This window comes from Onychostruthus taczanowskii, unplaced genomic scaffold, assembly GCF_017590055.1.
Source record: "Onychostruthus taczanowskii isolate IOZ18803 unplaced genomic scaffold, ASM1759005v1 scaffold37, whole genome shotgun sequence".
In the NCBI taxonomy this organism is placed as follows: Eukaryota; Metazoa; Chordata; class Aves; order Passeriformes; family Passeridae; genus Onychostruthus; species Onychostruthus taczanowskii.
Genome location: NW_024501126.1, coordinates 783,936 through 800,829, shown reverse-complemented (window position 1 = coordinate 800,829; position 16,894 = coordinate 783,936). Strand labels below are relative to the sequence as shown.

Here is a 16,894-nt window from a genome sequence, read left to right as displayed (position 1 = left end):
AGGAAAGACAGAACCCCATACAGAAGCTAAGCCAGGCTCCTTTGGGATGGCACAGAACGAGGTGGTGCCCCTGCCAGCACTGACTGGTCTCATCCCTGGGGGCAGGCGATGGCTGCACCCATCTGCAGAGAGGGACTCATCTTTTGGGCAGGCCATCCATGGCTGGCTCTTATCCATGGCTGCTCAAGACAGAAAAAGCCTCTCCTTTCTCAGGAGTTCATGTTCTCTGACTGTGCTGGCTCTCCTGGAGCCACTATTTCATAGAATCAGGGAATGGTGTGGTTGGAAGGGACCTCAGAAATCATCCCATCCCACCCCCTGCCATGGGCAGGGCCACCTTCCACTAGCCCAGGTTGCTCCAAGACCCGACCAACCTGGCCTTGGGCACTTCCAGGGATCCAGGGGCAGCCACTGCTTCTATGGCACGTGCCAGGGCCTCCCCACTCTCACAGGGAAAAGATATCTGCACTTAATTAATTAATTATTTCAATTAGTTATCTGTATTCCTGTGAGCTGGGAGCCGATATTTTCTTGGCACTGGGCCTCCCACAAAAGAAGGGAAGGGCCTGGGTATCACTTGGCAGCACCAAGTGATGCTCTCTGACAGTTTCAGGGCATCCTTCCCAATCCTCAGCTCATGGAGCAGCCCTGGAGCTGAACCTGTACCTGTGCCTGGCCTTTTCTGCACATCACCCCATGCTGGTGGCCCAGGCAGCCAGGTGAAAGGAGCCCTTCTGATGCTGGCATCAGATACACGAGATGGTGATCTGGGGAAAGGAGCAGAGAGGCAGAGCAAGCATGAGCTATTAGACTTGTTTCAGTGGGACAAAGCAGGGTTTCAGTAATAATTAATGCCACTGTTAAAGATCCTCATTTAGACTGTAAGGCATCTGGCACTGGGAAGGACACGGTGAAGGTACTTTTGGTCATTAAACACACACAATGTTCCATGCTGCTGTTGTCTTGACAGTGATAACCCATGAAAGCTTGAAGAGAAACCACCAGCCCATTCTCCCTCCCAGTTTGCACAGGGATTATCCTGTTACCCATATGGATTGTCTCTTCAGGGATTCCAGTGGTGCCCTGGCTCTGTGTTTGGAGAAACAGCCAAATCCAAGCCTACAGAGTTTAGGAAAAAAAAATCTTGGAATCTGGAAGGCAAAACTCCAAGGAAGCAGGTGAAAAAGGGGGCTCACCAGGCTTTAAATTGTGCTTCCAAACAATGTGAGGTGATCATAAACCCACAGAAGAATTTGGGCTGGAAGGGTCCTTTAAAGTCCATCTAATCTAACCCCCTGCAACGAGCAGGGACACCTTTCACTAGCCCAAGCTGCTCACAGCTCCATCCAACCTGGCCTTGAATGTTCCCAGGGATGAGGCAGCCACCACCTCTGGGCAGCCTGTGCCAGGGCCTGACCACCCTCACTGCAAAAACCATCTTCCTTCTATCCAGTATAAACTGACTTCAGTGTAAAACCATCGCCCCTTGTGCAACAGGGTGAGGTGATGAGCAGACACTGCAGTCAGGAGCATCCCACCAGCAGCAGGCTCTGTCTTTTGCAGCCTCAGGTCCTACCTGGAGGACTTTGGGAAAGGCTGCAATAAAGCCAGGATGAGGAGTTCAGCTGGTGTGCTGAAAAGTGTGGCCTGGAGCGTTTGTACCATCCCCAACACTGCCACCAAGATCTTGGCTAGTAAACACCAGTTTGGTTTCAGGGAGCAATGGTCATTGCTCTTCATTATTTACATGACTTGGTGGATGCAACTTGCCCAAACAGTTCTCTGGACTTCCTAGCGCCCAACTCTCTTCCTACAGTTTGGCTGTGTTTGCCTTTTCTCTTTTTTTTTTTTTTTTTCCAAAGGACAAAAGCTTTGGGAAAGGGAAGAGATAAAAATGTGAGGAACTTGCTCTCCTGCAAATAATCCACTCCCATACAGGCTGAAAGGCTCGTTTTGCAGTCCATTAAGCTCAAGTTAATGCAGGTAGAGCATGTCTGGCATCGAGAGGATGGTAAAGGTTCCGGGGTTTAATTTTCCTCAGATGGAAAATCCTATCCATTGCTGGCTGGGGTGGGCACTTCTGCAGCACAGCAAACAGGCCCCGCAGGAAGCATGAGGCCAAGGTTAAAGCACTTCTAAGTCAAGATACTGTCATACCCAAAGAAGCAATTTCCCATTGTACTGCGAATCTTCTTGCACTTTATTGGCACGAATGGAAGCTGCGAGCCAAAGGGCTGTGTGGGGACCCATTGCAGCTGCAGATGGCTTTAAATTTCCCCTAACTTCCTGGATTCAAGGTTATCCTCCTGGCTGGCCACGGGCCTGAGCACTTGGGCTAATTGCATGTCCAAACAAACAGCACTGCCCCTCCCTGCCTCCCAGCGTGAAGGGAAAGCAAATAGAGACCTGCCTGGATAATAAAGTGTGTTTGTGATCCTGCTGGGAAGCTCCATGGGATATCTAAGCCCTCCTAAAAGAAATCCTAAATCTCACTGCTTTGGTCAGTAGCATGAAAAACATTAAATGGAAGGAGGTGCAGGTGCCCCAGGCAAGGGAGCAAGAGACACTCAGGGAAAGACAATCCCTAAAATCATGGCACAAGTGCCAGGAGACCATGGGGATTCCCTGCCTGCTCCTCTTGGGTGCTTCTGAGAAGATCCAAGGCTGGTCTCCATCCAGCTGGAGCATGGGGACCAAACCACCATTTGCAGTCCCACCTCTCTGCATCCTTCTGGATTTGAGAAAGTGGATCACAAACCAAAGCCATCACTTCCTAGGCCAAAACTCCCCAGTGTTTGTATGCTACCCATGAGTGTGATGCCTTCTAGCAGAAATACAGGAATTTGCTTCTGTGAAATCACGTTAAGAGCAGAAATAAGAAATTCTCAGATAGGAGACAAGATCCTGCAGGTTAGGTCAGCGTAAAAATAGAAGTTTAGGTGGATGCACACCTGAATTCCTAACCACTAAAGCATCCTCTGAAGGAGTTACCCCAGCAAGGGAAGTGTCACTGTTCAGGCTTGGTCTGTTGCACCTCTAAGGTTGAGCAGGGCACAGAGAGGCTTTAAGAAATCCACCCACATCCACACAGACTTGTTCTGTCATTTTGTCAGGCATGCTCCCCAAGTAGTGTTACACAACCATGGCGTTTGGCCTTAAATTTGAGACTATAAACACTCTTTTGAGAATAGAAACACCTGTACAACATAACACACAGCAAAGATTCTGCTACCTCCATGTGCAGGGGCCACCAGTGCTGGAGGGAAGCCTTGAAGCCAAAGCCTTTCTGTCACCTATGAAGAGAAAAGAGAAACCAAGCAGGTTAGAAGACATGAAAACAAAGAAATGTGAAAACAAAGAAACATGAAAACAACTAACAGAAACTTGGACCAGAACCTGCACCTGGAGAAGATGCAGGGGTAAAAACTGGCATCATGAGAAGATGCTAGATCCAGCACCAACAGGAGCAGGAATCTCTCCCCATTCCCAAGACATGATCTTAAAAGCTCCATTCCCCACAGGAAATTATTCCCATGGCAAGAGGCCACTCCATCTGATTTTCTCATATCTATGTGGTGGTAAGCGTATCTTAATCCACTGCCAGGTCATCTGCATCACCTCTCAAACCCTGGAAACCTGTGCCTTTTGCAGGTAGAAGTGACCTTGGTACTTCTGCAGGTGTTATTTGGATGCACTCAGTAATATCAAAGAGCCAAAGGCTGGAAATGCAATATCAAGATAGGTCACGCCGAAACCCAGGACAATTTAGTGACATTAAATTAGTGCACAGAGCCAAATTCCTAAAGAGCAGCAGCTGATATAAAAGTGAAGCAACTATCAATGCAACCTATAATGAGTTCTGTCCTTGCTATTTTTTATTAACCAATTTTTCAGCCTTGCCCTGCTGTGGAAATGCCACACGACAAAGGGCAGAGGGCTCGCTCACCTGCAAAACAAGGGCTTTGTGGCCTGGCCTGAAATAGATCATTTGCAACGACAACAAGTGCTATTCATAAAGTTGGGGGCCAGGAAATTGCAGGGAGCTGTGTTTCATATCACTGCAAGAGAGCTAACTTTGGGGAGGAAAATGAAATGTTAACCAAAAAGCCATTTCCAAGAGAAATAGTCCCTCTGTACATCATCAAACTAATAAAAGTTACATGCAGTCATGTAACAGAAGGATATTCTTCCTTCTCCTGGTCACAAATCATTTTAACCCCATTGCTTCGTGTTCTCAGGCTCAGAACACAATTGCAGGCTTCTGTCAGCTTTGTTGGTGAATTTATGCAGCTCTTTACTGCTCACCTATTTCTCATCTCTGTCTTTTTCATTAGTGAATCGCAGAAGCATTAATTAACTTTTAAGAGGCAGACAGCAGGTTTGTTTTTTTCTTCTGTGGATCACTGAATTAAAGGTGGGCCTGAGTTGTTCGGTATTAAGTGGAAATCCAGAAATGGAGAACAGCTACAATTCCAGCTTGTGCTTTATCCAGCAGGAAACATATTAATATAAAATTTTACTTGAAAAGAAGGGACCTAAAGAAGCATCCATTTCCAGAATAGGCCCAGCCTTTAGCAGCTCTCCTGCAGATGCTTTACAAGCTAATTTTTTGTGGAAAATAAAACCTACTGCAGTGACTGAAGAGGAACACAGTGTTTTGGAAAACCTGACTGAAGGGATCAGGTTGCTGGCAGTCTTGGCAGCAAATGGAAAGGAAAATCTGGAGATGGGGGCTGTTCTTTGGTCTTGGTGACTGAGGAGTGGAAGAGCTCTGGTGTGGTCAGCCGTGGTCCTGTACAGCTTCAGACTCTGGGAAATGGAATGGCCTGGCTTGGACTTTAAAGCCCATCTCATCCCACCCCCTGCCATGGGCAGAGACACCTTCCACTGTCCCAGGCTGCTCCAAGCCCTGTCTAACCTGGCCAGGAACACTTCCAGGGATCCAGAGGCAGCTTCTGTGGGCAGCCTGGAGGTGCCAGGGCCTCACCAGAGAAGAATTTCTTCCTGATTCTAATCTAAACCTGCCCTCTGTCAGTTTGAAGCCATCACCCCCTGTCCTATCACCTGATGCCAGGAAATGACTTGTGCAGAAGGAGTTGGAATGTTCGGGGTGAACAGCTGCATTTTATGGGTTCGTATAAAATTTCCATTTATTATTATTATTGAAACAATAAACACTGTAGGCTCACACCCTGAACTGAGATGGAGGAAAGCAAAGCAGCTGAAGTACTTTGATGTGATTCACTCGAGGGCTCAGGCATGGGCTGGAGCCTGGGTGCCACAGGATCCTGACCTCGATGCCAGCCACCAGGATGTCAGGAAATGCACAATAACAGAACCACAGAACCATTTTGGTTGGAAAGGACCTCTGAGACCATCGAGTCCAACCTGTGATCGATCCCTAAAAACTGTGGAGAGCTCCTTCAGGTGGAACAGACCTCTGCCTTCTCACCAGGCAAACCCTTTGATGGGCCCTGCTGAGGCACAAATCACTGTGTGCGTGCCACCTTCTAAATGAAATGTTACTGCAGTCACAGATCTCAAGTGTCCCCTGAAGGCACGCGGTTCAATATTTATAATCACTTAATAAACACATGAGAAATGGCACAGTACAGCCCTACATAATCTGTGTGCAATGATCCTTGGTGACAAAGTTTAAGTGACCAAATCCTTTTCCAGGTCTAATGATATTTTGCTCCAGTAAGCCAGTGATATATCTCATATGGCAAAAATAAAGCACTCATGCATAAAATTAATACAGTAAGCTCTGAAGTCATAAAGCTTCCAGTCTGTGATATATGAGATGAGAAAATGACCAACATGTAATTCAAGTTCTCCCAGCACCTTATTCCCAACAGGGTGTAGGGTCACCTGGGCATTGCATGATCAATCCAATTCATACACATCTGGAAAGGCTGTTCCAAATGTGTAGGAATTGTTAACCAACCAGTTCAGGGACCCATCTGGGGCATGTGCATTAAAAAATGCCCTGAGTGGACACAGCTGGCAGGTTCTCCTCATGGACGTCAGATGTTTCTGTTCTTTCCAAACCTGCATGAGAAAACTTCCAACAAATTTCTTCCATCCATTTTGTTCCCCTCATTCCTTTCAGAAGGGCTCATGATGTGACAAAAGCTGTTTGGTCCAAGTCTAACTGCTCAGTTAGCTGGGCCTCTTTCAAGGCAAGCTTCCCAATCGAACAGCAGAAACACAATTCCCACACTGGCCTCCAATAAAATTTGGAACATTCTCCTAGAAGTTCTCAAAAAGTGTGAAAGCAACGTGCACAAGTAGCATATGCCACACGCTGCTCCCAGAAACACAATCTTCTTTTTCACTCCTGTGGAAACACAAACCAGCCATCCCAGGACAGTGGCAGACTGGCTGCTGGTTGTCTCTGAGGGGCTGGACCACAATTCTGGCAGACTTCCCCCTCACAAACTGCACAGCCCTCCAGGAGCTCCTGCAGGGTCCTGGTCTTATGTCCCAGTGGGAACTTTCCCAATCACCTTGGGAAAGTGAGGAAGCATGCAGAAAGTGAGAGCAGGGGAGGAGAATCACCCAGCAGTGCCATGAGTCTGCAGCATGAGGGAAGGCTGGCAAAATGCATTGCCACTGCAAAACCTGTTCCATGCAGCACCTGGGGCTCAGCAGAGCAGGTGCAAACACAAAACCCTCCATAAAGACTTCAAAGAATCACCATAGAATTGTTTGGGTTGAAAGGGACCCTAAAGACTGTCTTGTTCCACCTCCTGCCATGGGTTGGCAGGGGCAGGGACACCTTCCCCTACCCCGGGTTGCTCCAAGCCTCATGGCAACCAGCCTGGGACACTTCCAGGGATGGGGAATCCACAGCTTTCTGGGCAGCATAATTACACTCAGTAGTGACAAATATTGCAATTACCTCTGTGCAGGTGTGTTGCACACCTGATTGCAGTAACTTAGCCCTCTGTAAAAGCACACACACTGCTCACTCTGACTGTGGGTGCAGCAGGGATCCCACACAAGGACATGCTTAGACTCCATTGTTCTGCAATCCAGCCCATGTTTCAACCAGAAAAAGAATTATCCTTTGCATGTGAGACGATCAAAGTGATTAAAAAAAATCAAACTCCAGCTCCTCAATCAGGAATGCTGCCAAGCTATCGAATCAATAGGTTGTTAGATACTTGAAGTATGGGATCATGTGAAAACTATCAAATGATTTCTTTGTTAATAAACTGCTACAGTAATTACCATTAGAACAGGAATGGAAAGATATGGATCAGAAATGGAACACTGTGAATGGTTTCTCATTAAGTGAAATTAAAGCCCGTGGGAATTTTTTTCTTTTCTTTTGGCCATGATTCTGCTGTGTTTGAACTCGCACGCCCAGACCTGCTCATGCACCCTGCTTTGTCTGTCCCCACTTCACCTGAAAATCTTCATGTCCCTGAGCCTTCAGTAGAGATATTTTTTTTTGTCTACCTCCTCTCCCCCAGTGGCAGAGAGACAGGGAGTGGGGGCTGCAGGCAGTGCATCACAGGCTGTCTGACACTCCTTCCAGTGGGGGCTTCCAGCAGCTTCTCCTGCTCCCAAAACCTTGCTGTGCAAACCCAATACACACAGAGACAGGAGGCCTTGCAGCAGCACCACCTGAATTACTGACTTTCCAAGGTCTGCAGTGCTAAAACACAAGGTTTCAGTTAAAACATGTGGCACGCTCCTCAAATCATAAACACATCAGGAGGCAAAACAAACAGCCAGCCCCCCTCCAGCCCTCCCACTTGCCACTTGGGATTGTTAGAGTAATAGATTTTTTTCACTGAAACAGCTTGACCTTGTCTAAAATGCACGTCAGAGAATGCAACGAGATACTCACAGGGTTCAGCTTCACTGTAATTAGTGGGACAGAAATTGTCATGCTGGCTTCAGGGGGAGGAAGGAGAAAACTGCTCGCTGCAGCTGGAGGAACAGTCCGGCTGTCAAAGCCAGCTCAAAGCCCACACAACCATCCCAACTTCCCTGGCATCCCTCCTCCTTTACCCTGCCCATAGCTGAGAGACCACACAGAAGGAGGAGATGCCAAGCAAGTAATCCTGAGCAGGTCTCCAAGCCCCCCAACTCTTTTTAAGAGAAACAGAAAGGTTATGGAGGCTGGAAAACACCTGAAAGGTATCATTCAACACCCACAAATCCCACTTTACCTGCAGTGCTCAGACAGGACATTATTAATAGCCCCACAGCTCTGCACATACAGAACTTCAACTGCTTCCAGACCTAATGCATTTAATGAAACTGGTTGTCTTCTACTAGCACATAAAGAAGAAGGGGGAAGAGGACTAATGGATGTACATTAACCTTTTGATACTAGATTTCCTGATACTAGCTGCTAATGCAAAATGCATTAGAGGGAAAAGTCTGGGCACCAGAGTGTGGGACTGCTCTGATGCAGGGAATCAGGCTAAAATGCTGGAGTGGGCACAGCAGGCACCCATGCAAAGGTGGTTACAAGTGCAAGATGATCAAAGAGAGCTCTCCCATCTGCTTTGGGCAGAGAAACCCTGCAAAATAGGCTCTGGGGAGGGGAGGATTCAGAAAGTGAGCTTTGCAGCTGCCCTTTAGCAGGGGAATTTTGTTGCTCATGCCAAGAGCAGAGCTTTGAAGCCCCTGTGTAAAACCTCTTCCATTGCCACATGAATGCTGATGGGCAGTGCAACATCAGCTCCTTCCCAAGTTCTTGTGCTGGGCTGGGCAGCACCAAAACAATGATTTCCTTCCTCCAGCAGGTACAAAATTATCTTTAATATCATCTCTTTGAAGATGAAAGAAATACCAGGAGCAGCGTGGACACAGTTTGAAGAAGGAACAGAAGAGGTGAAAGTGACCATGGCAATGAAGAGACAGAATAGCTTCTAATGCCTTTATTTTAGGGTTTTTTCACTTTCTGTGTGTTCTGCTTTGAAATTGTATGACTTAAGTTCTTTTCTTTCAGTGATGTGAAGAGAAAGGGGAAAGAATGAGACCAGAAGTGAATATATAATACACGAAGACAGTTGAAATACTTACATTCATGTGCACTAATTAAGTGTGGAACTATGCAGAACATCCCCAGGCCTGGTTAGAGCCTCTCTCCCTGCTGCACTCAGGTGTGTTTACCTGCCATGGTCAGATATTACTGCTCATGCCTGCAGTGCAAATGCCACCCCCAATTTAACAGCTCACTGTGGTGTCATCCAGAGACTGATCCAGAGCCAGCCTGGCCTTCAGGAACTGTGGCTCCTTCCAGCTTGTGGATCAAAGTGTGCAGCAACCACAGGAGCTCAACCACAGCAGGAGCTGCTGCATCTGATCACTCACTCATTTATGTGTGAATTTGGGAGCTTCTACTGCATTTTGCATTCACAGCCTGTCTTTCAGCCCAAATCCTGCCTAAAGTACCTGACTGCAGGCTCTCAAAACCAAGGGAAAACATCAGACTGTGTCCAAACCTGGTCCTGATGGACAGCTGACTGCAGCTGAGCTCACTGTGCCCATCCTTTCTGTGCCCAGATTCCCTGCAAACTAGTAAGGCTTTGTGCTGAAACACATGGGCTCTGTAAGGAGGAAATCAAAGCAAGGTTACGGGCTTTTCCTTGGATTTGACAAAAGTAAATGGATTGCAACAAGACCAAATCAAATCCTGACCCCTTTCTCCCCCTCACCTTCTCTGCCTGTTGGTGAGAATCTCCTCAGGGCCCACAGGGACTGGTAAAAGCCCGAGTGTCCCACGCTGGCCCAGGGTGCAGGGTAGGCACAAACACCCAGCCAGCTCCTTGGGCAAGTCTGGTGTCCTGCTGATGGCTGGGACTCCACATCTGTAGCTTCCAAGACCCAAGCCTAGGTAGGGACAGGCTACTTCTGAGCCCCAGACACTGCAGCAGCTGCCAATTCTGTATGGGCAGTTCCTCCAGCTCTCCTTACTGAGTCAAGGTTGCTTTCATCAAGCACCCTAAGAGGCCACTAAAAGACATCACTGGAAAACCCCCAAATGTTTATTCCAGGCTCTTCCCAGATGTTTTTACCACATCTTGTGCAACAGGTACACAGCAAGCAAAGAAGCAGAGGCCAGAAACCTTTTAGTGTGAGTGGACTGAGCTGGGGAGAACATCTGCCTCCAATTTTGCAGTGAAACAAAACCGTGACTTTAATTTAATAAAAGCCTTCTGCCTACAACCACAGATAAAATTGTTCAAGCTTGGCTGGGTTTAAAACCAGAACCTGGCACCTCTTCAGAAGCACGTTATTGAGCTCAGGGTAGAAAACCTTCCCATTCTGACAGACACAGCTCCTCAACTGCTGAGAGCAGGAATGAAGCACTGCATGGGGCATGGGCTCCAGAAGCAAAGCACAGGGGGTCAGGGACAGTATTGGCATTAGTAACAATATTGTTTGTAAGAGGGCTTTAGAAAAGATGCGTGCAACGAAGAGTAGCTGGTTTGAATCCAGCCATGCCAGTGAGCCTGGCTTTACACAGCCAACCTGAGGGCACATGAAGGAGTTCAACCCCGAGCACAGCCTGGCTCCTTTGCCCTCTCCCAATCCTATCACCTCCTGCTCTCCTGAAACAAGCCTGGGGGACACAGCCAGGCAGAGCATATGGCATTCCCCTGCTGCACGAGGGAAGAAAAAGATCCAGCACTGCAGACTTATTGAATTAAACATTATTGTGGCTAATGCAATCAATAAAGCATTGATTGCATTATCCATATTAATATTTAATTCAATTAAAAGGCTCACAATTTTTTTTAAATGTTCCTTCAGATCCTTTATGCTGCAGAATTAAATTTTGCTAGACCATGAATTCCAGCTAGACCCAAACCACAGCTGATCTGGGTTTCTCCTGGCACCAGCTGTTCCAAGCTGACACTTCCAGGAGAGCAGGAAGAACCATTTCCCTGGTCAGGCTTCCAGCAGCATCCAGCACAAACCCTGCAAAGAGACTGGGATCCCCCTCAGGGGATTGGGAAGTACACAGCTGTGTATGGCAATCCAAAACCCTCAGTTCAGAGGCCTTCCTATTGCAACTGAGCCCCCAGAAGAGGCAGCCTCCCACCTGCTCCCTCACCAGGGAGTCTGGCTCTTCTGAGAATTAGCAGTTCACTAAACTAGCAGGAAATTAAACTAGCTGAAGAAATAAGTACATTTTTATCAGTTCAGTAAACTGAGCAAAACAGCCAGCTTAGCTGCTGCTTCACATTCCATTTTTAATCCCTATTTTAACCCTGTTGTCCCTGTGTACCTGCTTTGCTGCGGGGCTTGAGAAGGGGAGCCCTGCCCTGGTGCAGCCCCCGTGGCAGCTCTGCTCTGCTGGCAGCGCCACTCCTGCTGCAGTGACTGTCACAGGGCAGGCACAGCCCCGAGGGGAGCTCACCACGCGGGGAAGGAGCCTCCCCGCCTCTGGAACACCCTCGGCCATCCAGGGCAGGCACCGTAAGGCAGCCGAGGGCGGTGCTGCTCCGTAACTCCTCCCAGGCGTGCAGCAGAGCTCTCCCCAGCCCGCTGGAGCCGGACGTGCCGACCCCCGCTGCACGACAGGCCCTGGGGAGCAGGCTCCCCGTGGCCCTCGGCATCTCCGAGCAGGGAACGACAGCGGGGTCTCACACACGCAGCGGGAGCTGACGGCTCTCTGCTGCTTCATCAGCCCAGCCCTCCTGCCGGGAATTAAATTGAAGCACGCAAAGTGCATCTTCTCCATAGGAAAAAAATAAATAAAGGTGGGGAGGCTTCCCCCCCTTCTTCCTTCTGATTACACACAAAATGTTCTTCTGCTTTTAAGGGCAATTTAACACTAGTTAAACTACCATTAATTTAAATCAAACAAGTCTGAAAAGATAGAACATGCTGCACTGCTATTAAAAACAACTGAATCTTCATTTGTTCCACTGAGACGCTGCTGCCCATTTCCAAGCCAGTACTATCCAGCTGTCCAAAGAGCTCTTGCTGTAGTTTTTAAACTGGTATTTAAGCCTCCTTTGTTGTCTCTCTAAATACAAAGCAGTACCCTTAGATATCAAAGATTCAAACCTTTCCATCAAACTGCTTATGGGAGTGAAGGCAGAGAGAGGACATGGGGCCAAAGTGATGAAGGTGACATCACATCAGCCCCATTTCCAGGTGATCTTCCAGCACTGAAGTACAAAATAGCCCAAGGAGGAAAAAGGAAAAGCTTTGTTCTAGTGTGTTTCACAGACTTGTCCTCAACAAGATGCCAAGATGCTGCTACCCAGACTTTGCTGGCAGCTCAGCCAATGGACAGGACAGGGCAGAACTGCTCCAGCCCAGCAGCTCTGTCAGCACTGCAGGGCTGGCAGTGAGGAGCTGCTGTTTGCCTTCCCTCTGCCACCCTGGCAGCAAATCTGGCCTTCAGGAGCTGGAAGCAGCACAGCAGGCACAGGCAGGGGCACCAGATGATCCCTGTGTTTATACACTTCCCCCAGATAACCCACACCAACATGCAGTTTTACACCAGGCCACAGCTTCCATGCAGACAGCTTTGCCCTGAGCAGAATGCAGAATTTTCATCAGCCAAGATGCAGTTCTTCTGGAAGACTGCCACACAAAATAACTGCTCCAGAGTAAGTCTGGTCTTAAGACACTAGACCTATGGAGGAAATACAACCAGCTTCAATCCCCTGCCTAGAATTATTCCCTTCCTTGAATTAATTGCCTTCAGTCACTCACTCCTCCAGTGAGCCTTGCCCAGCCTGATCAGGGATAACCATGTTGGGTCAAGTTCAATCTCAGCTCACAGCTTGGGACAGAGCAGAAGAAAGGGGCTTTATCCCCCTAAAGGCTGTGCAGGTGCCAGCTGGGTGAAGCATTTGCTTGACATCTTTTTTACCACTTTGGGCACTCCCATGCTTGTTACCATTACAAGAGGGCTGTGAGAAACAGAGCCACAGCACCTCCCAGGTAAGCCATTTCTGATTTGAGAGCAAAAGCAGCTACTGCTGTTTGGTTCTGCTTGGTTGCCTGTTGTTTCCCTGAACTATCTGCAGAAATATTAAAACATCTCTCAAAAAAAATTTCATAGTATTTACTAAAAATGTTATCTTCTGTTAACTATTCAGGGTGTTAAACTGGTGTTGTCATTGAACCCCAGATGCCCTACTGAAGGTGTTACTAGGTGACCCAGATCAGCTAATTAATCAAGAGATACAGATAATTTTCAAGAAAAGATGCTTGAAAAGCATTAACTGAGGAAGAACAACTTGCCTGTGAGGGTGCTGAGGCCCTGGCACAGGCTGCCCAGAGAAGCTGTGGCTGCCCCTGGAACCCTGGAAGTGTTCAAGGCCAGACTGGACATTGGGACTTAGAGCAGCCTGGGATGGTGGGAAGGTGTCCCTGCCCATGGCAAGGGGGTGGGAGGAGATGAGCTTCAGGATCCATTTCAGTCCAAGCCCTTCTGTGATGCACAGTGTTTTTGATCAAGATCAATAAAAATATCTATAATCCTGAATACAAGCCTTGGTCTTCTGTCTTTTCATGTGAGGTAATGATCACTAAATGACAACTTTAAGATCCCTTCCAACCCAAACTATTCTCAATTTCTGTGAAATGCCCCAATCATGAGTGCACATTAAGTACATGCAGATTAGCAGGAGAACACTAATATAAATTCATGTTACAGCTGAAATTCTTCATTAACCTCTAATATAGATTTTGATAAACTCATCTACTCACTGCTTCTGACTAAGCCAGGCTACTATGGCCATCAGGACCACAAGTCCCTTACACTTCCTGAAATACCTTTTCCATTTTCAGCCTGCCTCCCAGTACTTTCCTTTAGTGCACCTGGGTTTTAGAACACAAGAGACAGTGAGAGAGAAATGATCCCTACACACTCCTCACCCTGCTTCAGGAGTTTAGAGCCTTGCTTTCAGGAGCCAAACTCCATCCAGTGGATTGAGGGACATGATCTATTCTTACAAGGCTCTTTTATCAAGTGCTATCCCTCTGTTTTTAACAATGAGAAAGAGCAAATTAAGCAGGGTCTGTGTCACTGACCTTTAAGTTTTGTGTACCTGCAGTGCTTCAGTAGTGTTTGGCACCTGCTGTAGCTCTGGCATCAAAGTCTACTGTGAGGCTCTTCAAGGCTACCTGTACATAAGCTGCTGACACTCTGAATTCCTGCAGAGACCTGAAGCAGATGGGCCAGAGTTAATCTTGGGTAAGGGTCTCTCCTCAGTGTGACATGGAGTGATTCTTAATGCGACTGGAGAGAAACACTGCTTGGTAACACCATTGTATTTAAAAGAACAAGGCTGAAGTTCAGAGCATGGCTTAATAAACCCCAAAATATTCATGGCAACTTTCTAACTGAGTTTCTTTGCATCTGCCAAGGAACAACAGCTCTTAAAATCTGTAAAAGTGCTGCCTCCCCTTTAGAACATAAAGCAGGATTAGTGAGGGGTTGAATTTCTTCCTGGTACAGGGCAGAAAAACTCCATTCTTAAGAATTTTGCAGAGATTCACTACTACTTTTGCAAAGAACACTGCATTAGGCATATTGATGTGCCATGAAATGCCAAGTTCAAATGTGCTATAACTGTTAAGACAAATGCCCAAGCCCACACAGTATTGACTGGCTACCTCATTCTCTGCCAGTGTTTATCTGTACAAAACCCCAAACCACATTAATCCCATGGGCTGTTCCACTTATTAATGAGCCCTGCTTTCAGTGAACAGCAGTGACTCAGTCTAGCATAAGTGATAAGACTAAGATACTCCAGCTACTCAAATCTAGCAGATGCTACTGAAAACTGTACCTGTTCTACCTGCTGTGAATAGTTCTAAGGGTTCTACAGGGCACAGGACCTCCAGCAGCAATGGGCACAGAAACAGCTCCTCCTCCTCCTCTGAAAAGCAGCTCTTGGTGTGACACACCATCTTCACAGCTGTACTGAGCTCACAGAAAAGTGTTTTCATTTACCTGTTGATATATGTATGGGATATGCACTTATTCTGCAGCCAAGCTCATGCAACAGACGCTCCAAACTTACTGCACACAAAGTTTCATGATTCCCCACAGTACAAAAACAAACACCCAAAACTTGTGTACTAGCCCACAACCATCATTCTTATTGCGTATTACTCCAAGACACCATTTCTCAATTACAAATTCACAAGCTAAGATACAAAACATTACATAAGAGCACAGAGCGAGGGCATAACATTCTGACAATAACTTCAGAGCCATTATGAGAAATATTGTAACAAATATGAAATAATCAAGCATTGATCCAGTGTAGCCAGCTTAGGTACACCATTGTTTAGGTGCAAAGTGAAGCAATTCTTTTGTGATCACTGGTTTTTGTCTTTAAAGTAGCCATAAGAGCAACCATCCAAATTTACAAAAATATTTACTATTAATTAAATAAGGATCTCAATGCTTAAAAACCTTCAGAAAATAGAACTGAATTCTAGTTATATGTTTCCAAGCATGAATGAGGACAGACGTGAGTAAAGCATGAATCTTTTTACAAATAAGTAAATTTTAAACCAAGATATTTAAATACAGTGTTCTCAAAAGTGTCTGCTTCCAGATGAATTCAGGTCATTTATTTAACTCTGATTTCCACAAGACTTATCCCATGCCAAGAATTTCCAGAAAAAATCAGTTGTAAGAAGTTATAATAAATGTCCCCTGACATGTCTGCACAGGTTAAATGCATTGAGTCCTTTAAAAAAAAAATACAATTTCTGGCCTGGGAAATCTTGATAATTACAGCAGATCCTTATCAATTGATGTTAAACACAACATAAATGGAGTCAAGCTCAATTGCCTACAAAGGGCTGATTCAAATCAAGAAAGCAAAAAATTTCATTTTGCAAAACCCCAGTTATAAAATGTCAATGATTATTTATTAAGCATTTATTAAGTTCAATGAAAAATAAAGCATATTAAATAAGCCAAGGCACATTTTTCAATCCTTTCCTCCATTGTATGTTCGTTTATGCCAGCATATCAGCCACCTTAGTGACTCACTTAAATGCTCAAAGCTCTCCTGAATCCAAAGCAGAAATCACAGCCTCAGCAGCTTGCCAGAGCATCCCAAGACTGAGCCCATTTTAAAGCCTTGCTCTCGGGATGCTGCTGTTTGACATTCACTCCACAGGCAGGAGCTGAAATGACATCACACAGTCTATGAGCCAGCTGGAGGGGGCCATCCACACCTTGCCCTGCCGGATTTTCTCCGGCTGGATCTTGGAAGCCACGTCATAGATGACATACTGAGTGCAGAGCCTCTGGTCAGAGGTGGGCTCTGCATGGTAGGACACTGTGTTGATGGTCTGTGTCACGTCACTGTCTGGTTTGGGCTGCCTGACCAGCACCTGGCCGCCCGCTGCTTTCACCAGCTCCAGCAGGTCACTCTTCTGGTGCTTTTTGAAAGGTCCCAAAAAATAGAAGTAGCATCCATCAAACAACTTAGGCAGCTGCGTGGAAGAAAAAAGAAAGAAGCATGAATACAGGACTTCACAATTGAACAGAGAGGAAAAAAGTGGGAAGGAAAAATCAGAGCGTACAAAACCCCTACAATTTACAACCACTGCTGGAAAGTACAACAGTAACTTAACATGCAAGGTTCTCAGGGTAAGTATGCAACCAAGAAAAGCTTGTTTATATGGTAAATTCTTGCTTCTGTTTAAATACTTTCCAGCACAACAGGGTTTGAACTATGAGTTAGGAGTATTTACAGCTACTGTTACAATTCAGTTAATAAATTCTCCAGTGTAATCCAGCAAATAACCAGGAATGAACCCAGTTAAGTGTAAAAAAGGCCCTAAATGGAAATAAAGAGTAATAAAACCATTTTTCTTTCAGAACTACGCTCTAAAGCTGAGCAGAGAAGGCCAAAGCACATCACTTCCT

At 46.4% G+C, this 16,894-nt stretch overlaps 1 protein-coding gene across 1 annotated transcript in view; it reads right to left on the bottom strand.

Moving 5' to 3' along the window:
- Positions 1–15,194: 15,194 nt before the first annotated feature.
- BARD1 (BRCA1 associated RING domain 1) overlaps positions 15,195–16,894 on the bottom strand; it is a 41,066-nt gene continuing 39,366 nt past the window's right edge. The window contains exon 11 of the mRNA XM_041411793.1: positions 15,195–16,458. Coding sequence (XP_041267727.1) covers positions 16,129–16,458 — 330 coding nt within the window. The 3' untranslated portion in view covers positions 15,195–16,128. The remainder of the gene's footprint in view (positions 16,459–16,894) is intronic.